This window comes from Ruditapes philippinarum, unplaced genomic scaffold, assembly GCF_026571515.1.
Source record: "Ruditapes philippinarum isolate M1 unplaced genomic scaffold, ASM2657151v2 ctg974_1_1_1_1, whole genome shotgun sequence".
NCBI classification, from domain to species: Eukaryota; Metazoa; Mollusca; class Bivalvia; order Venerida; family Veneridae; genus Ruditapes; species Ruditapes philippinarum.
In genome coordinates this window covers 85257-107040 of record NW_026854456.1, presented here as the reverse complement: position 1 = coordinate 107040, position 21784 = coordinate 85257, and the positions used below count along the sequence as shown (strand labels likewise).

General features: G+C 34.6%; 2 protein-coding genes and 1 long non-coding RNA gene across 3 annotated transcripts in view; all 3 read right to left on the bottom strand.

Moving 5' to 3' along the window:
• The window catches only part of LOC132740181 (small ribosomal subunit protein uS5m-like), an 84426-nt gene that overhangs the window by 29679 nt on the left and 32963 nt on the right, over window positions 1–21784 (bottom strand). The window contains exons 5-6 of the mRNA XM_060728038.1: window positions 16482–16516; window positions 12972–13062 (exon numbers count right to left, since the gene is read on the bottom strand). Coding sequence (XP_060584021.1) covers window positions 12972–13062; window positions 16482–16516 — 126 coding nt within the window. The remainder of the gene's footprint in view (window positions 1–12971; window positions 13063–16481; window positions 16517–21784) is intronic.
• Window positions 4536–8831, bottom strand: LOC132740180 (uncharacterized). Its single transcript, XM_060728037.1, has 6 exons — window positions 7631–8831; window positions 6898–7183; window positions 6593–6709; window positions 6332–6434; window positions 5599–5754; window positions 4536–5383 (listed from the first exon to the last, which is right to left on the bottom strand). Exons 1-6 carry the CDS (start codon window positions 8399–8401, stop codon window positions 5089–5091), a joined length of 1728 nt encoding a protein of 575 aa, XP_060584020.1. The 5' UTR covers window positions 8402–8831; the 3' UTR covers window positions 4536–5088.
• LOC132740183 (uncharacterized) lies at window positions 18015–19819 on the bottom strand. Its single transcript, XR_009627117.1, has 2 exons — window positions 19770–19819; window positions 18015–18686 (listed from the first exon to the last, which is right to left on the bottom strand). It is a non-coding gene; the product is annotated as an uncharacterized LOC132740183 (long non-coding RNA).

Here is a 21784-nt window from a genome sequence, read left to right as displayed (position 1 = left end):
TTCAAGGTCATGCTGTGACCTTCAAGGTAGCGACCCAAATGTTGCTTGGGACACATTGTCTTAGTATGGTGATCATTTCTGTGAAATAGTTGTAAAATCCAACTTCAAATAACCAAGTTATGGGCCGGACACGATTTTTGTTCAAGGTAACAACCCAAATGTTGTGCGTGACACGTTGTCTCCATATGGTTATCATTTTTGTGAAATAGTTGTAAAATCCAACTTCAAATAACAAAGTTATGGGCCGGACACAACTTCGGGATGTACGTACGTACACACGTACGTCATACACACGTACGTACTAACAGACGGACGGACAACCCGGAGACTATATGCTGCCCTGAAATTTTTCGGGAGCATAAAATCTTTGATGGTGATCCATTTGTAGTTCATCATTATATGTTTGAACAAGAGCCACCAACAAATCACTTTTTACCTCCAAAGACAACTATGAACTCGACCCTTGTATAGTGTTCAACTTTTAAAGTGAGTTAATTTAACAAAAAATAAACACTACTAACATGTTTATCTCCAACATAAAAATATTAAGTTACTCTAACATGAATATGTATGTTAAAACAATAACCGCTTCCTCTGATTTATTAAACATACCACTTTTTAAGAAGTGTTAATGCTCTCTTTTAAGTCATAATATAAACTAGAGGATGCTTTTGTAAAAAAGCGCATGTCTCCCCCACTGCTGAGAATAACTGTGAATGGAAACAGGAATGGAAATGGAGATAAGATAATGTAAATACCCGGTAGTCACTTCAATGAAGGCTGTCTATGGATGGTTTCTATTGTTAAGGTTGTATGAGAAGATGCTTCCTAAACTGTTTGTTTTTAACCAGGTATTCAATTTTGAAAATCCTGGTTATTCAATCAGCGTATGGCAGGCGGGCGTCAAACGAAATTGCACTTGATGGTCATATCATATATAGTTTCACAAATGAAACAATAGGGATCATCTGCTCTATAAGACCAATCATCCTATGAAGTTTGAGGGCTGTAGGTCAAAAGGAACTCTAGTTATCATCCGGAAACGAGAAATTGACCAACGGTCACTGTGACCTTGACCTTTGAACTACTGACCCCAAAAACAAAAGGGATCATCTGCTCAATAAGACCAATCATCCTATGAAGTTTGAGGTCTGTAGGTCTAAAGGAACTCTAGTTATCATCCGGAAACGAGAAATTGACCAACGGTCAGTGTGACCTTGACCTTTGACCTACTGACCCCAAAAACAATAGGGATCATCAGCTCTATAAGACCAATCATCCTATGAAGTTTGAGGGCTGTAGGTCAAAAAGGAACTCTAGTTATCATCCGGAAACGAGAAATTGACCAACGGTCACTGTGACCTTGACCTTTGAACTACTGACCCCAAAAACAATAGGGATCATCTGCTCAATAAGACCATTCATCCTATGAAGTTTGAGAGCTGTAGGTCAAAAGGAACTCTAGTTATCGTCCGGAAACGAAGAATGGACGGACGGACTGACGGACGGACGGACGGACAGGGCAAAAACAATATGTCTCCCCCCAGTTTGAGGGTTGTAGGTCAAAAGGAACTCTAGTTATCATCCGGAAATGAGAAATTGACCAACGGTCACTGTGACCTTGACCTTTGACCTACTGACCCCAAAAACAATAGGGATCATCTGCTCTATAAGACCAATCATCCTATGAAGTTTGAGGGCTGTAGGTCAAAAGGAACTCTAGTTATCATCCGGAAACGAGAAATTGACCAACGGTCACTGTGACCTTGACCTTTGAACTACTGACCCCAAAAACAAAAGGGATCATCTGCTCAATAAGACCAATCATCCTATGAAGTTTGAGGTCTGTAGGTCTAAAGGAACTCTAGTTATCATCCGGAAACGAGAAATTGACCAACGGTCAGTGTGACCTTGACCTTTGACCTACTGACCCCAAAAACAATAGGGATCATCAGCTCTATAAGACCAATCATCCTATGAAGTTTGAGGGCTGTAGGTCAAAAGGAACTCTAGTTATCGTCCGGAAACGAAGAATGGACGGACGGACTGACGGACTGACGGACGGACGGACTGACGGACAGACAGGGCAAAAACAATATGTCTCCCCCCGAGGTGGGGGAGACATAACTACATACATGCATGTAAGTCCTTATACTCCGGGTTGTCATCATATTAGGCCTTAAATTGTATCAGACTAACAAGACATTGGTAACATTAATGAATAAACATTAGAATAGATCTGAAATATTATGTTTTTGATTGGATGATTACCTTATATTTCATTGACCGTATGACAATCATAATGCATACATGTGACAAATGAAATAGGCCAAATCTGGATTTAAAGCTGCATTTAGGCTAAAAACTGGATTTTGTTACTGACTCAAATTTCAATGCATGTTTGGCACATATGGTTCAAAGAATCTATATTACCCTAAAAATCATAAAATTATCATATTAAAAAACAAGCAATTATCATAGTATTGCAAGCAATCCGTAAGTCCCCTACCAGTAAGAACCCTAGCAACATTCTGAAGGACCATTGGCCATTCACTAATGTTTCAATTTTTCTCTTTTTTAAGAAATTTTTTTGGAAAAGTTCTTTAAAAGTGATCACATGGAAACAGTTTTTATGACCAGACAGACTGAAGGACACTCTAATATCAATAAGGATGCTAGATTCATTAACCTTGTCATCTTATTATGATGTAAGAGTTTGAAGTAAATCCTATAAGTAATGAAGAAGCTGGAGTAAAATCTACCAATTGACCTTTTCGAAAACCTAAGCTTAACACCAATTTCCGGTATGTTACAGAAGAGCTCTGAGGAATTACACCAAATGATGTACATAACACAGTTACATGATATTTCTATTTTTCTATCATTATTTTACCTTTTAAGGTGAAAAAATTGATGTATTTGAAAATTATCAATATTCCTTTAATATCTATTGCAAATTTTTCAAAAAATAAATTGTTTATAATGAAAATCAATAAAATTAAAAAAGATGTAGTAACATCTTCTGTAATAAATTAGGTTATTTTCTGCGTAAACTTGTGTATTTACTATATTTTTTGTATGGAATTATTCATACAATGATATTTAATTATTTTCTTATAAAGAAATAACTGTTTTATTTCAATTTAATTGAAAAAGAGGCCAAAAAACATCGAGTTTGCTATTACACTCCAGTAGGTGAATTCCCCAGAGCTATGTACAGAAAGTACCTGAAAGCAGCGTTTAGCCAGGTTTTGGAATTCATGAATTTCTCGAAACAAATCTAAGTTCAAGGGGGACATTATTCTGGAAATAGTCTTGCTAGAGTAATGAACCTTCTCACAAATGATTTGAGTGATAATAAGAAACATATATATGAAGTTTGAAGAAGATACATTAAGAAATAAAGAAGTTTTTTTTTCAACATTTTTTCATGAAAGTTCAAGGGAGTCAATTCTAATAATTTTTGTGCTAGAGTTAAAACCTTGTGACATATGATGTGGTTGATGACCAGAAACTAATGTTTGAAGTTTGAAATAAATACCTTAAGAAATAAAGAACTTATAGTGAACAAGAGCCCGGATTGAGCCGGGTGAAGCTCCCTGAATAGGTTTTGAACACAGGAAAGTCTTGTAGTTTCAGAGTTATGTCCCTTGAAAAAGATCAAAGCGCAATAATTCTAAACTCAAGCAAGGCAGAGTTACTTTTATTTGCACTGCACTTCTAATCACAGCGATCTATCAACCTACAAAGTTTCTTGTTGAGACCTCTTATGGTTTCCGAGTTATGTCCAAGATAAAGTTCAAAATGTAAAAAATAAACAAAGGGCAATTACTGCAAAATTTGGCAAGGCAGAGTTCAAGTTCAAGTTCACTGCACATCTACCAATTGAGATCTATCTACCTACAAAGTTTCATGTTGATATCTCTTGTATTTTAAGAGTTATTTCCCAAACAAGATTTTTTGAAAAGGGGAGATAATTCAAAAATTTGGCTAAACAGAGTTATGGTTTTTTGTACTGCACTTTTACTGACTGAGATCTATCTACCAACAAAGTTTCATGTTAATATCTCTTATAATTTTAGAGTAATGTCCCAGACAAAGTTCAAAAAGTAAAAATAAACAAAAGGCAATAACTCCAAAATTAGGCAAGGCAGAGTTATATTTCTTGTGCACTGCACATCAACCCATTGAGATATATCTACCTACAAAGTTTCATGTTGATATCTTTTATAGTTTTACAGCTATGTCCTGGACAAGATTTTTCTAAAAGAGAGGTAATTAAAAAATAAGGCTAACAAAGTTATGGTTCTTTTGCACCATTTTGACCCCAGGGCTATAATTTAAACAATTTGGTAGAGGTTAACTACACAATGTTTCATGCAAAATATCTAACCTCTAGCCTTTGTCAATTAAAACAGATCATTATTTAAGTTTTTACTTTAAACATATAAGCAAAACCTATGACCTCCAGGGCGGGGCTAATTTTGACACAAGAGGCAAAATGTGAAAAACTTTGGTAGAGTACCTAAAGATGATAAGGGCGCCGTCATGACAAAATGACCCTTCGGGCAATTTTCTTCGATTTTTTGGTTTCATAATTTTCATAGAAACCAATTATTACAGATGATTTTACTTTTTATTTGACGAAAATAACTTGAAAAATGACAAAGATATATCTTTTTATGTACATAGACCAATGTGTTGCTCCGACGTCGACGACGACGTTTGTTTAAACGTTGAACGTTTTAAAGAACGTCGTGGTTTATTGCCGAATTGCCTTGTGTTAAGAATGGATTGTGTAAGAACCAATAAAGACAGTAACTCCAAATGAATTTATTTTACAGTCCTATGAAGTTACAAACTTCAAAATCATAAAAATAAAACGATAACGGAAGAAATCACATAAACGGATCAGCACTTATGTACCCAGTATATTGGTTAATTTACGATTAACAAAATTTTATAACTTGAAATATATAGATCATTCTTATATCAAATAAATATCTAGTTTATTGATAACAAATCTAAGGACTAAACATACAGACAAAGATAATGCATGTATACATTTGTACATGTAAATCTAAATTGTCATTCTTCCCGTAACGGTGGGCACGTCACATCACGATACGCCTGACGTACAAAAGGTCGTACATTTTTGTACAGGTATTGCTGCCTTGCGCGGGAAAGTCCACCCGGTAGCAAAACTGCAGGGAGAATATCTTCTGGTACTGTAGCATTTCTCTTTAGGATTGTGACCTGCTGCTCTACGTCAGTTGAGCGCTCTTTCACGTATACAGCATCCTTCGTAACACGGAAATAGTGATACCGCTGTATACCCCTTAATGGTAAAAAGAAGCGCGGCAAAAATGTCTTCCAGTCATACCTGTAACATATGTTGACTAGTTAATATTATGTCAATCATAAACTACTTGATAATTTACAATGACAAGCAATTATTAATACACGTACAAGTAATATGACAGCATATATGCCGAGCGCCGAATTGAGCTCTCTATTAATTTGTTTAGTTGTTTTATTGTACAAACTTATTTAAATGGGGTGTAAATTTTAGAAATTCAAAAATTTGTAATAGAATACCAAGTCCAATTCTGACATCCATCCTCCTTGCGGAAGAGCACGGGGAAATTGCTTGAAGCAGACTTTCTCACGACAGATGCCACCTGCGAAATACTGTCGCAGTCCGTGCGTCTATACAGCTTCTTGATATGTCCAAACCCTCCATCCACAAGACACCTGGAATCGAATAAAAAACTATATGAGCCGTATCATGACAAAACCAACATAATGGGTTTGCGACCAGCATGGATCTAGACCAGCCAGCGCATCCGTGCAGTCTGATAAGGTTCTAACTGTTCGCTTACCAAGTCTATTACAAGTAGAGAAACTGATAGCGAACAGCATGTATCCTGATCAGACTGCGCGGATGCACAGGCTGGTCTGATTCCATGCTGGTCGCAAACGCACTAGGTTGGTTTTGTCGTGACGCGGCTCATATAAAAATTGCTTATTTATAGTTTATGTTGATTTATTTTTATTTCTATAGGAACATAATGATTGGAAGTAGATTTGTTCTGGAATAATCGATTTGTTCGACAGTGTTTTAGTTTTAATCTTATGGCCAGATTGTCTCTATGGCATGCATAAAATATGCCCGCTGGTGTGCAAGCACATACATGTTTAAACACATAAAAAATAGCAAATGATCGTTTTGTGCAGACCAGAATTATTGTAGAGGACTGTCATAAACTAAAATACATAAGTTCGCATTATACGAGTATAAAATATAATATGAATTAAAAACATAAATTACTTTGTGTGACCAGGAATTCCCATCAGGAGTGTTATCTCATCATGGAGCCCCATATGAATTCGCCACGCCAGATACGCTAACATAAATCGATTTTTATTCTGCGCTGTAATAAAAAATTAATATATTTTTATTTCAACATTTAAACTAAAACTTAAAAATTAAAAACTATGCTTTGTAAAATGTAGCATTTTGAATATAAAACGGAATGTTCAGTGCTTTACTATTATCTAATTAAAAAGACATTTACGGAAAAATACTCACAACCACAGTTGTCAGCGTGCATGATGCAAGCTTTCTCTCCAAATCCCTGGTTTTCGAGGCAGTGATGTAGCATACTTATAACTGAGTTTGGCCCGTGTGTCCCTGTACCATCAGCACCTGTTAATTTACATCAATTCTAAGTATATTTCATATTTCGACAGCACACATTTAAAATGACATTTTATTTATTATAATTATGTTTATATGAAATTAATATTTTACAATAATGGAAAGCAAAATATCTGTATTATAGAAAAAAGCAAAATTTATTTACTTATTTATTTATTTATTTATTCTTAACATACCAATTGATTCATCCTCGTCTATAAGATAATTATATTGTTGTGACACAGAATCAACACGGACGCCAAAAATTTGTATTTTCCTGCCAGTAACAAAATACAAAGGACCCATTTGTTGACTATGATGTGGTATTGTCACATTTTGAGAATAGTCGAATGTATAGTGCACTTTTGATAAATCACTAGTGCATGGCTGGGCAGGTCGATTGACTGTGACTGATGTGTGCCTCATTTCCTCACGAGCCTCCTCTATTGTCTGTCTATAAACCTGTCGCTCTCTCTGTGCATCCTACATAGTTTGTGTAAATAAACAAAAAATATAAACAAATCACTCCAACTCTATAATTATTAACCTTTCAATAAAATATCTATAAACATGTGATGCTAGTAAACACAAATATTTTCTTAATAAATGTTAAATTGTTGATAGCAAATTTGGTATCACATGTATCAAACTATAATTCAATCGATATGTCAATAATTTCAAAAGTATGGTTCCATTATGGAGGCAAATAATTACCGCAAGAACTTTGCACGGAAAAATCAGTGTTACTAATAAACATATTGTAAAAGGTGATCCTTGAAAGCATTAATAACAACAAACTGACATGAAAATTGCAGACTTGTTTTGATTAATTAAGCGTAATAGGTGTTAAAGTCAAATCAGGATGTTTGATTCAATTCCGCTGTCGAACGGATTTTAAATTTTATTAACGCGTAATAAAATGAATATTACCTGTATATGTTCTCGTAAATCGTTTGCTGCCTCAAGTTTGTCCATCTCATTTATAGCATCAGCCACCCGTTTCCTTATTATCTCGCACTTATGACAAACGTCATCTTTTGCCGTCATTATCTTAATGTGTGGAAGGCATTGCTTCCAAACACATTTAAATGTAGTTATACCAAGACATCTTACGCCGGCTTCTACACATGCTTGTTGGTATTTTGAATGTAAATCCACTTTCGTAGTATTACATGGTAACAGTACAGGTGCAGCCTCGTCTGCTCCGCGTGGTGCTGCTGGCATTGTTAACCCGTTGATTTCTGCATATAATAACAGGAAATCAACGCAGAAACGCACGTCCTCGTACTTAACTGCATGGCTTGGCTTTCTCCCGGTATTCCCATGTATTCGCGGCACCGGTCCATTTGAATTTAAATGTTTTAGTAAAGATTTAACAGTTCTCTGCCCAATATCATTAATGTGGCAGAACACAGATTTACAAACAGTTTTGCCATCAAATGTATATCTATATCTAACTCGTTTACGTTTACCTTTCCTGGTTTCCTGTGCACCTATTTTCAACAGACTTCCCATAACAAACATCTCCTTTTGGTCTTTCTCCATTTCCCTGAGAGACAATATATGCCCTTGAATGTGTTCAGCATCAAACTGCGACAAACAATTGGTCTTACACTTACATTGTACACTTGTGACATCATTATCGTCCGACTCTGATTCAAAAACGCCCTCGCCCCTCTCCCCATCTGATCCTTCCGGCATGCCCTCTGCAGCACTGTAGACAAACTCGTGGACACGTCCTATGATTGTCTCTGCATGTTGGTCATCATCATCGTCTCCCCACTCTCCATTTAATTCGTCCTCTGTTACATGTGCATTTGGCCCCTTCTCGACTGTCTCATTAACAATGCCAAATTCCTCATATAACTCATCTAATTCCTGCGTTTAAATAAAGTAAAAAAAAATATAATAATCTATTGATAAAATTGTATGATCGATGATAGTTATAATCGATATAATCTAGAATAAAATATAAAATGATAAATGTTGTCCCAGTTATCCAGTTAAAATAACTCAGGTACGATAGTAAATGAGGTAATATTAACAAATATTTTCCATTCTTACAAAATATCTATGAAGCACTGTTACAGGTACAATTTCAATTTATTTAATGAATGCATACTATAAAAAAAATTTTAAAAAAAAAAAAAAAAGGGTGGTTGAAGGGTACGAACTTCGGACCTCTCATTTGTCAGTCCTTCACTCTCCCGACTGCGCTACAGAGACGATACTTACCTAATATAGTTATATTCCTATAGTACAGTAAATCGATCGATAACATGAACGATTACTCTTGGTCTGTAACTATGTTACGAAGGGAGGCAATTCCTTTGTATATACTGTTGCTAAGAAGTAAAACCACTGAAAATCGGGATTATTCGATAAAATTCACATTTTAAACTTAAACTGCTAAATACTTGGTGTTATATATTACATTCAGGATGCAAGTTGACAAATAAAAACATAATTTCACCATAAATAACCTCATTTTTTAACTGAAGCGCTCAAATCATCTGTCAAATTTGACAGCAGACGCAACATCTCAAAAGAGTAAAAAAATCTAGTTTTGCACTTTAAATCTTTGTATTTTTTGTTTTTTAAGTCATATAAAGATACAAAAATACCTGAAAATCATTCTTCTCAGACATGGTGTCTAAATTCCGCCTACAAAACACGGAAATTCATGATCTAGCGGCAACAAGGTACTTGAAAAGCCGACATAAACTGCGAACAATTTCGCGGACTTTTAACCGGTGTTTGAAAAACTTGTCCGAAGGTACAAAATGTCATGACGGCGCCCATAATATATACCAAATATCAAAGCTCTTAGCCTTGTACAGTAAACTCCGCTTATAACGAACTCATTGGGACATTCAAAATCTGTTCCTTATATCCGGAGTTCCTTGTAAGCATATAGCGAATTAGTTCCTTGTATCAGGAGTTTTTATAGCGAACAGATTTACATATAACGAACTGATTGTTAAACATTTTTAAGAGCATTTGATTAAGAATAATTAATCATTTATTTCTTTTTTAGACACAATACCCGAGAGCGTACATTTTGGAATTTGAAAATTCTTTGCTATTTCAGTTTTAGTTTTACTCCCTTTCTCAATTTTTCATAAAACATCATATTTCGTTTCTTAACTCACTGCACTGTGCTTTTCGTTTTCTTTCAATGAATAAGAATAAACAAGATTTTCCATTTTTCTTCCTTTTATATTGAATATCTTCTATTATATTTTGAGGGTGACTTTAACTAATAACATATATATTTCTTTTCATTTCAATCAAGCATACTGTGTAGTTTTCTACGGATTATGTTTGCAAGCATGCGTGATTATGTTGAAAACCGATAATTATTTTACTCGAGCAAACTATTAAAGAAAAGAAATTATAGAATAAAGGGAATTACCGTTTTATCTTTGTGACAAGAACTCAAGCTAAAAATATCCTAAATAGAAAACTATTACATACTTCTATACAAATTCATTTTCATATATTGAATTACATACAACAATAAACGGTACATTCTGCGAGTTTAATTCCGTGCCAATGAAAACGAAAGCTGAAAATGCGGGATATATTTACGAATGGACGATATTTGGAGTTCGTTATAAAAGTGTAATTTTTGTGTAAAAAAGTGTAAATTCGGGCCAAAATAAATTGTTCCTTATAACCGGAAGTTCGCTATAACCGTGTTCGCTATAAGTGAAGTTTACTGTACCTTTAGACAAGAGAAGTTTCAGATATTTGTTTCGCTTATTTTATAGCCGTTATTGGGTCATATTCCCAAATGAAGATAGTATATTATTTTCCCAATCCACAGGAAAAACTTCCCAATTGAAAGTTACAAATAAAAATATTGAATAAAAATTCTAAAATCTTTGCAAATAAGGGCTTCTTCACTGTAGTAGTGCTTAAATCTTTGAAGATGCCATCATAGACAGTAATTGTTTGCATCCACTGCAAAATTTCACTCATGCATTTTTTCCCAATTTTTAACAAAACACCGCTGAAATTCCCAACTCCATGGGTATGGGTCCTGTTCACAAAAAACTTGAATTTTTTTTTTTTTAATTTTTTACTTATTTTGACCCCAGGGCTATATTTTGAATAATCTTGGTAGAGGTTCATGCACATTCTTTCAGCTCTAGCCTTTGTCAATTAAGATAAGATGATTTTTTAAGTTTTACATATACATATAAGGAAAACCTATGACCCCCTGGCAGTGGCTAATTATGACACTAGAGACAAAATTGTAACAACTTTGGTAGAGTATCTATAGATGATATCATTTACCAAATATCAAAGATCTAAGCCTTGTACCTTCAGACAAGAAGGTATTTTAAGTTTTTACTAAATGTACATATAGCGAAAATCAATGACCTCCGGGGCGGGGCCGATTTTGACCCCAGGGCTATAGTTTGAACAATTTTGGTAGAGGTCTACCAGACAATGCCTTATGGAAATATCTATGCTCTAGGCCTTGTGGGTCTTTACAAGAAGATTTCTTAAATTTCTTCTTTTAATTCCTTTTGGTTGCCATGGCAACCAGATTTCTGCATGGAATGAAATTCTTTGAACAACTTTGGAAGCCCTTCATCCAAGGATCAATCATGCCAAGTTTGGTTGAAATTGGACAAGTGGTTTTTCACAAGAAGATTTTTCATTTTCACTATATAATCTATATAACACACAAACAGACACACATACATACACACAAACACACACACAGGTGAATTGCTATATGGCACCGCATCGCAGATTCTGCAGTGGCATAAAAACATCACTGGTTGCTATTGCTCAGGGAAAACAGTTGCAAAAGATGTGTACATGTTAGGAAAATTAATGACCCCCTGGGGTGGGCCAATTTTGATCCCAGGGCTTTAATTTAAACAAACTTGGTAGAAAATCACTAGAAGATGTTCAAAGCTAAATATCTAAGCTGTAGTTCTTTTGATTTTTCAAAAGCAGATTTATTAACTTTTTACTATATACATTAATTTTATCGAAAATCAATGACACCCTGGGCAGGGCCAATTTTGATCCCAGTGCTTTTATTTAAGCAAACTAAATAGACACTCACTAGAAGATGTTTCATGCCAAATTACTATATACATACAAAAAAGTCAAAGACCGCTAATGGTGCGGCCAATTTTCACCCCAGGACTTTTTTTTTGGACAAACTTGGTAGACGCTCACAAGAGGATGTTTCGTGTTAAATATCTCTGCTCTAGCTGTTTGGCTTTTTAAAAAAAGAGTAAATTAGTTTTTACTATTTACATTTAATGATAATCATTGACCTCAAGGACAGGGCCAATTTTGACCCCAGGGCTTTTATTTGAACAAACTTGATAGACACTCACTAGAAGATGTTTTATGTAAAATATCTAAGCGTTAGCTTTTTTTTGGTTTTATTAAAGAAGATGTTTTTAAGTTTTTTTCTTTATTCTGTAGTTCTGCATGGAATTTATTTATTTTAAGAATTTTTAAAGGTGACTACCAAATATACATTCCTGTGAAGTTTGGATGAAAATGGCTTAGGGTTTATGAGGAGATATTGGTTAAAGAAAAAGTTTAAAGACGATGGATGAAAAGCAATCACAAAAGCTCACCATGTCACTTTGTGACAGGTGAGCTCAAACTGAACAAAGGCAATTACTTCAAAATTAGCTCAAACTGAACAAAGGCAATTACTTCAAAATTAGGCAAGACAAAGTCATGTTGCTTTTTTTTGCACTGCTCATCTACCCTATGAAATCTATCTACCTACAAAATTTCTTGTTCACATCTTATATAGTGTCAGAGTTTTGTTCCAGACAAAAGCATTACAGTTCAAAGCATTAGTATGATCAAAGGGCAATAACTCCAAACTTAGGCAAGGCAGAGTTATGGTCCTTTTGCACTGAACATCTACCAAATGAGATTTATCTACCTACAAAGTTTTGTGTTGATATCTCTTATACTTTCAGAGTTATGTCCCAAAGTTCAAAGTGTAAAAATGAACAAAGAGCAATAATTCCAAAATTAGGCAAGTCAGAGTTATGGTTCTTAAGCACTCACATCTACTCAATGAGATCTATCTACCTACAAAGTTTCACGTTGATACCTCCTGTTGTTTCAGAGTTATGTCCCGGACAAGAAAAGTGGATAGGCGGACGAACGGATTAAGTGGCTACTAAATGATCACTCTTTGGGAGCATTATAACCAGGGCAATTTCAAAACCTGATAAAAAGTTAGTACAAGTATGGCAGGAACAGAACTTACCAAACAAACCTTTTCTGTTGCCAGTAGCAACAACTGCATAATGACTACTAACTTTTCCTTGACTCCTTGTTACTTTTGACACAATTTTACTCTAAAAGAAGATGTAATATATGTTAATCATAGATCAAAAACACGAAATAAATAGACAATTAATTCAACAGTTTCTAAGACAAACCAAAACCAGGTTTGGTAATAATATTTTTCAATTCACCTACGTGTGTGGGGGTCACACCCCACTTTTATTAATTTCTAAACTTAAAGTCAAAAGAATGAGAAGTATATATGTTGTTTGTATAATAAAAAATCTTGAAAAAATGTGATTATATTTGTCAAGGTAATTTACAGATCAAGGCCATACTAACTACATTATACAATCATGTTGTCAAAAGCCATACTTACATTTTACAATCCTGTTGTCAGAGGCCATACTTACATTATACAATCCTGTTGTCAGAGGCCATACTTACATTATACAATCATGTTGTCATATTATACAATCATGTTGTCAGAGGCCATACTTACATTATACAATCCTGTTGTCAGAGGCCATACTTACATTATACAATCATGTTGTCATATTATACAATCATGTTGTCATATTATACAATCATGTTGTCAGAGGCCATACTTACATTATACAATCATGTTGTCATATTATATTTAATCATGTTGTCAGAGGCCATACTTACATTTTACAATCATGCTGTCATAGGGCATACTTACATTATACACTCATGTTGTCAAAAGCCATACTTACAGTCATCCAATTTAGCTTTGGCCTGGTGGCCCATGGCCAGTGAAAATTATATCGGGCCAGTGAAAATTAGTTTCGGGCAAGTGTAAATTTTAAGAAAATTTAGTTAAATATATAGAAGAATAAATTCAAAACTGGAATTTAGGCCAGTAAATTCAAAATCTTAAATTCAATGACTGTACTTACATTATACAATTATGATGCCATAAGCAATACAGAGTTACAGAGAAGTAGCACGGAAACGATTATTGCTCTGGTTGTATACTGCCTAAGTTATCAAACGTCATAACTCTAAGTTAAAGTGTCTGACCCGAACAAGGCGACAATATGCGCATCTCCTCTTGGTATTGAAGGTTCCAATAAAGTTTCATTGAATTCCCCCCAGTAGTTGCAGAGAAGTAGTGAGGAAACAATTATTTCTCTATAGGCATACTGCACAACTAATCAAGGGCCATAACTCTGAGTTAAAGTGTCTGACCGGAACAAGGCAATGATATGCGCATCTCCTCTTGGTATTGAAGATTTCCATAAAGTTTCGTTGAATTCCAGTCAGTAGTTGCAGAGAACTAGCGCAGAAACGATTTTTACTCCATATGCATACTGCATAACTAATCAAGGGCCATAACTCTGAGTTAAAGTGTCGGACCGGAACAAGCTGACGATATGCGCATCTCCTCTTGGTATTGAAGGTTCCCATAAAGTTTCATTGAATTCCAGCCAGAAGTTACAGAGCAGTAGTGCGGAAACAATTTTTACTCTATATGCATACTACATAACTAATCAAGGGCCATAACTCTGAGTCAAAGGGTCTGACCGGAACAAGCTGACGATATGCGCATCTCCTCTTGATATTGATGATTCCCATAAAGTTTCGTTGAATTCCAGCCAGTAGTTACAAAGAACAGTACTCCGGAAATGAAATTTTACTCTATATGCATACTACATAACTAATTAAGGGCCATAACTCTGAGTTAAAGGGTCTGACCAAAACAAGCTGACAATATGCGCATCTCCTCTTGATATTTATGATTCCCATAAAGTTTCGTTGAATTCCCGCCAGCAGTTGCAGAGAACTACTCCGGAAACGAAATTCGGACGGACAACGCCAAAACTATATCCCCCTCCCGATTCCATCGGCGGGGGATAATTATGTTGTCATAGGCCATACTTACATTATACAATCATGTTGTCATCAGCCATACTTACATTATACAATCATGTTGTCATCAGTCATACTTACAATATACTATCATGTTGTCATCAGCCATACTTACATTATAGAATTATTTTGTCATCAGCCATACTTACAATATACAATCATGTTGTCATAGACCATACTTACATTATACAATCATGTTGTCATCAGCCATACTTACAATATACAATCATGTTGTCATCAACCATACTTACATTATACAATCATGTTGTCATCAGTCATACTTACAATATACTATCATGTTGTCATCAACCATACTTACAATATACAATCATGTTGTCATCAGCCATACTTACATTATACAATCATGTTGTTTTCAGTCATACTTACATTATACAATCATGTTGTCATCAGCCATACTTACATTATACAATCATGTTGTCATCAGCCATACTTACAATATACAATCATGTTGTCATAGACCATACTTACAATATACAATCATGTTGTCATAGGCCATATCTACATTATACAATCATGTTGTCATATGTTTTCATCCAGAATATATAAAAAAATTTACTTTATAATTAACAAGAGCACCGCTAGGCGGAGCATTATATGCCTGAAAGTGTTTGTTTTTTTAGTAAGGATGAAGCATTTGTAAGACATAACATTAATTAAATAAAGTATTACCTCCTTCAAATAGCAATCCTCCTTTAAAGATTGAATATTGTGGGCGAAATGGAACTTAAGTTATGCTCTGGAAATTGTTTTCAGTTTTGAGGTAACAGCGACCTTGAACTTTGACCTTGTGGCCCCAAAGTCAATAGGGATATTCTACCCAATATGGACAATCATCCTATGAAGTTTGAATATTGTGGGCCAAATAGACTTTAAGTTATGCTTCGGAAACTGTTTTTAGTTTTAGAGTAATAGTGACCTTGACCTTTGACCTTGTGACCCCAATATCAATAGGGGTCTTCTTCCCAATATGGACAATCATCCTATGAAGTTTGAATATTGTGGGCCACATGGAACTTAAGTTATGCTCCAGAAACTGTGTTCAGTTTTAAAGTAAAAGTGACCTTGACCTTTGACCTTGTGACCCTAAAATCAATAGTGGTCTTCTACCTAATATGGACAATCATATTATGAAGTTTGAATATTGTGGGACAAATAGAAATTAAGTTATGCTCCGGTAACTGTTTTCAGTTTTAAAGTAATAGTGATCTTGACCTTTGACCTTGTGACCCCAAAATCAATAGGCGTCTTCTACCCAATATGGACTATCATTCTATGAAGTTTGAACACTGTGGGTGAAATGGAACTATAGTTATGTTATGGTAACTGTTTTCAGTTTTAAGGTAATAGTGACTTTGACCTTGTGATCCAAAAATCTATAGGGGTCTTCTACCCAATATGGACAATCATCCTACCGACCGACGACCGACCGACCGACCGACCTACCAACCGACCGACTGACAGACAAATGCAAAGCAATATACCCCCACTTCTTTGAAGGGTGGCATAATATAAAAAAAATCATACAAAAATCATACAGCCTGATAAAGATGAAGTAAGTTTTTGAATAATGAATTACCTCCATGATGTAAGTCTCGAAGTCTGAAAAGTCATCTGTAAGAAAATAAGAGCATTTACTTGAAAATGTCATACATCTTCTGGAAGATAAATAAACTTATTTAATATTAAACAATGTCACATTTTCAGGTAACTCTTACATCTTAACAAATACTACAAACATTAATATTAAGCTCAATTGTAACACCCTGGATGAACAAGTTTTGTCACGTGACCACAAATGCAAACGCCGATTTAACATTTCAGCAAATATTTGCAGATATCTTTTTTTCCACTGCGAGCACAAAAGTAAGACAAAGACCTTAGGACCCGGCGTAAATTAAGCTTTTATATTATGTGAGTAGTCATTACTAGACTTTAGTAGTTTTTTAGAACACTTCGACACAAATGTTTTTTTCGCAAAGCAAACGCCGATAGTTTTTACTTTTTCCTATCATTTTTTTCACTGGAAATACATGTTGAGGTAAAATAATAGAGGATATGTCTTTTTACATGCCATTCCCGTCCCTAACTCATTTACAATTCCATTAGATCTAGCAAAGTTATATTTGACGTAATCCCATGTCATTCCCCGTATTGTCTAATTTGCAAACGTCGTTTGAACATGTAAAATATGCAAACGCCGGTTGAACATATTAGATATATAATATTTCTTGCATCTCAGACAGGATTTTCTTGCATCTCAGACAGGATTATCTACTGTTTACACCGGTGCTGGAAAACTCTGTCTTACATCCCCATGTAAGACAAGTCGCGTGCTTTAAATTACGTCATTGATGCGCGCCTTTTATGAATTAATCGCGTTCTTAAAATGACGTCATTTTTCCGTTATGAATGAAGTTGTATGTTCATACGCTACTATAAGAAAAAAGTGCGTAATGAGAATATCAGTTTTCATAATTTCTGTTCCGAAAAAAATTGACATGTAACATGCAAGAAAAAGAATCAAACACCGGCTGTCAGTACAGACGGGAATATCTAGCTCTCTGGTAACTGTTTAGCAGAAACGCGACAGAGCCTCGTTACCGCTGTAAACAGTCACTCTCGAGCTAGATATTCCAGTCTGTACCGGCAGCCGGTGTAAGATTCTTATATTCTTGCATCTCAGACAGGATTATCTACTGTTTACACCGGTGCTAGAAAACTCTGTCTTACATCCACCATGTAAGACAAGACGTGTGCTTTAAATGACGTCATTGACACGCGCCTTTAATGAATGAATCGCATTCTTAGGATGACGTCATTTTTCCATTATGAATGAAGTTGTATGTTCATAAGCTACTATAAGAAAAAAGTGCGATATATATACATCAGTTTTCATAATTTCTGTTCCGAAAATATTTGACATGTAATATGCAAGAAAAAGAATCAAACACCGGCTGTTGGTACAGACGGGAATATCTAGCTCTCAGGTAACTATTAAGCGGAAACTCGACAGATATTCCGGTCTGTACCGGCAGCCGGTGTAAGATTCTTATAAACCGGTGGTTATTTAAGTCAAGTTGCAAATATTACAATTCTCTGAACAAAAGACTTCTCTCTTTTCTCCTTTTTTATTTTAAAACATTCTTCTTCTTGAATAACAAACTTTTATAAAACTTCTGTATATCCCATATATACATTGTACATGTATACATAAAATCATATAATCTTCTCAAAAATCAATTCCACACAAAATCCGTCGGGAATAAACTTTGATTTAAAAATGTAGAAAAAAATCCATCTTCTTAGGTTGAACTATACAGCGACGTTGAACTACACAGTGAGATCACTTGGAGTTACTTGTTTCAAATAAAATTTAACGAAGGTGTTTTCTTTTGACCAATCTGCAGCGTTGAGAATTTGGACCTAAAGCTCTTGTAGAATGTGCTGTTTCGTTTTTATGTTTATCTTTATAAGCCTCTTGAATAGTTTTAAGAATATATGAAGCCAAATTTTGTGAAGAAGCTTTAGAATGAGGTACATTGTCAGAAATAAACTTGTTTAATCTTTACGTCTGAAGGATTTAGTTCTTTTAAGATAGATAGCAAATGCTCTTCTTGGATGGTCTTAAAAGCTGGTACAAAAATTTTTGCTGATGAATGACCAGGTCTATCCTGTTTAGCCAAACCTTGTCTGCTAAAAGTTTCCCCATCTGCCTTCACAGAAATAGCTCCTCCTAATGTTAACGCTTGAAGGTGGCTGGCTCCCCTGAATGTCGTGATAGCTGTAAGAAAAACAACTTTATATGTTAAAAATTCAATTGATGTTTTTCTCAAAGGTTCAAAAGGAAATGTTTGTAGTGAACTAAGAACTTTAGGCAAATCCCATTCAGGCAATAACTTTGTTACAGGAGTTCTTAAATTGAATACTTTTAATTATCTGATAACAAACGGATGTTGACCAATAGGTGTGTTATCTACTGGAGGTAAAACTGCAGATAAAATAGAGCGGTAACCTACTGTAAACCTTTATTGTACAAATCTGATAAAAACTCAGCACAAGTATTTAAGGATGCTGTGAAGGAATCAATATTCTTTTGACGACACCATATCATAAATTGTCTTAATTTACTGGAGTAATCTTTCTGAGTACCAGTTCTCCAGCTGGTTGTAAGAAGTTTTGAAAAAAAATCTTTTTCTCTAAACTGTCTGTCGATAGCAACCATGCAGTCAGTTTCAGAACACCTGGATTTGGATGACATATCTGAGATTTTGGTTGTTGTAACACGTTTGTAACCAATAGAAGACATAACGGTTGAGCTTCCGGCAGATTCAATAAATCTGGAAACCATGGGCGTAGTGGCCAGAATGTTATTAGAATCAGTTTTCAATGAAATTGTTTAATATGATGAAGAACTCTGGAAATGAGACAAATATAGTTCAGCGTTCAAAAAGACATCAACGGGTGCTTGCATATATTTCAAATGACCAACCGACGTTTGCCCATTTTACATAATCAAACGACGTTTGCAAAATCGACAACAAGTGGAAAACATGGGTTTATCTCAAATATAACCTTGCTAATGAAATTATGAATAAGTTAGGTACGAAAATTACTTGTAAAAAACATATATCTACTATTATTTTCCCTCAACATAGGTTTCCAGTGAACAAAAAAGATTAGAAAAGGTAAAACCTATCGGCGTTTGCCTACCAAAAAGAAAATTTGTGTCGAAGTGTTCTAAAAAATCACAGAAGCCTCGCAATTACTACATACATAAAATAAAAGCTCAATTAACGCCGGGTCCTAAGGTCTAGGTCATAATTTTGTGGATGCAATAGAAAAAAAGATATTTTCAAATAATTACCTGAAATCGGGTCCGTAATTGCTGAAATGTAAAATCGGCGTTTGCATTTGAGGTCATGTGACAAAACTTGTTCATCCAGGGTGTGTAATCTTTCACACATGCAAACTCTTAGTACGAGGGATGATCCAGAATTGACAGGAATTTTGTTCATAATTCTGATAAATTTCATTATGTTTTCATTTGGTTAATACAATCTTAAATTTGATGTTTCTTTTATTAATTGCAAAATATTATTTAATAAATGGCATCCAGTACAATCAGAGGGCATAATTACATAACTATGGAAATGCCACTGCCCATAGGGTCCAGGGCTCACGCTGTCGGTCGCCATAGTGCCCATTTGCGATTATTTTATAAGATTGGCGATTATTTCTGCATTTTGGCCACAAAATCTGGCGATTATTTTTTACTTCCAACAGTGTTTATATAAGGTGTAAAAATCGATAAAGAATGCAGTAGACCTAAATAACACCAGCGGGGTGCATTTAATTAGGTGTCAACTTTTTACCAGTCACGTGCTGCTTACTATATTGCCCGAGGTGATAAAATACATGCAAGATATATAATTGTATAAGTACTTTAAAGATATTGTCCAGCATTTATAATAGCCATCAAATATCCGTCAATTAGCCGCAAAATTCGTTTTAAAATTGATAAACTGGATACTGACTTACCCAAAATTTACCGTGAATTGCAGTAATTGCAAATTTTGATTTTTTGTTTGTTTTAAGCTACTTGACTAAATCGCCAGTGGAAAACAATGGCAAAATATTCAAAAAGTATTAACTTCCAAACAACTATTTGCACAACAACCAAAATTGTGAATATTTCATCAGAAAACAGGAAAAATCCGATTGTCACATATTTTCGCGACACCGATAATTTTGATATTTATTTAAAGGTGAAATAAGCTATGTTCTGTTTAAAAATCTTTACAGAAATCATTGCAGAAAATTAGTATTACATTGGTGATGATGATATTTTTCAGTAAATTATTCAGAAAAAAGGCTGCATTCTGTGAATGAGTTTGCAAACTTGTGTTATTTCTATAGGCTAATATGACCTAGATCTACTCCAGTTCTGTGTGAAATGTGGAAATTGACAGTGGTTATAGCTGACAATATTTGATTAGAACAAACAAAAGAAGTTGTCTGATAACAGCATTATGTAAAGTTATAATGAATCTTTAATATTATTGTTATACAGTCATTATACTAATTATAATGTTTTTATTCTGTTCTATAATAAAAATTAAAGTTGTGGTTCTATTTAAAAAAGGTAGGTATCAATATACACAAATATATCAGTTTACCGTATTTGAGAATCCTTTTAAAACTGAAAAAAGTTTTATATAAATGTAATGTTTATTTAATCAACTGCTCATGTTGTTAATCGCTAATTCGTGATAGCCCGCTGAACTTTTGGCTATTATTTTTTTAAGTTGAAAATATTGGCTATTATTTTATTTGAGCCAGTGTGAGCCCTGGGGTCACAGCTCAAAAAACGCAATGTAACATACACCAAAGTGCCTGATACAACAAGGCTATTGCCAAGCAGGGACAACCTTCAACTTTTTCTTACTTCAAAGGTCAAACACACTGAAGAAAGATTATTGCAGTAAAGAAAAACCCTAGACAGCATAAACTGTCTTGAACATATCATTATTCAAATCTCATATTTGACCTTGATGTTCAAGGTCATTCAAAGATCAAGGTCATTCAAAGGTAGTCAAATTTGAATTAATCATCATAATGTCATATTTGTCATCAGTGTTCTTGTGTCCAAGAATGAACCAAAGCCACAGATAATTTACAAAGTTATGACAATTTAAGCAAATTTCAGTATTTTGACCTTGATGGTTAAGGTCAATTAAAGGTCAAGATCACATCAGAAGAATTCAACATGCTGGTTTTGTCATAATTGTTCTTTTGTCCAAGTATGAAACAAATTTGTAAATAAATAATAAAGTAATGAAAATTCATACAAATTTCAATAAATTAAACTTGATAATCAAT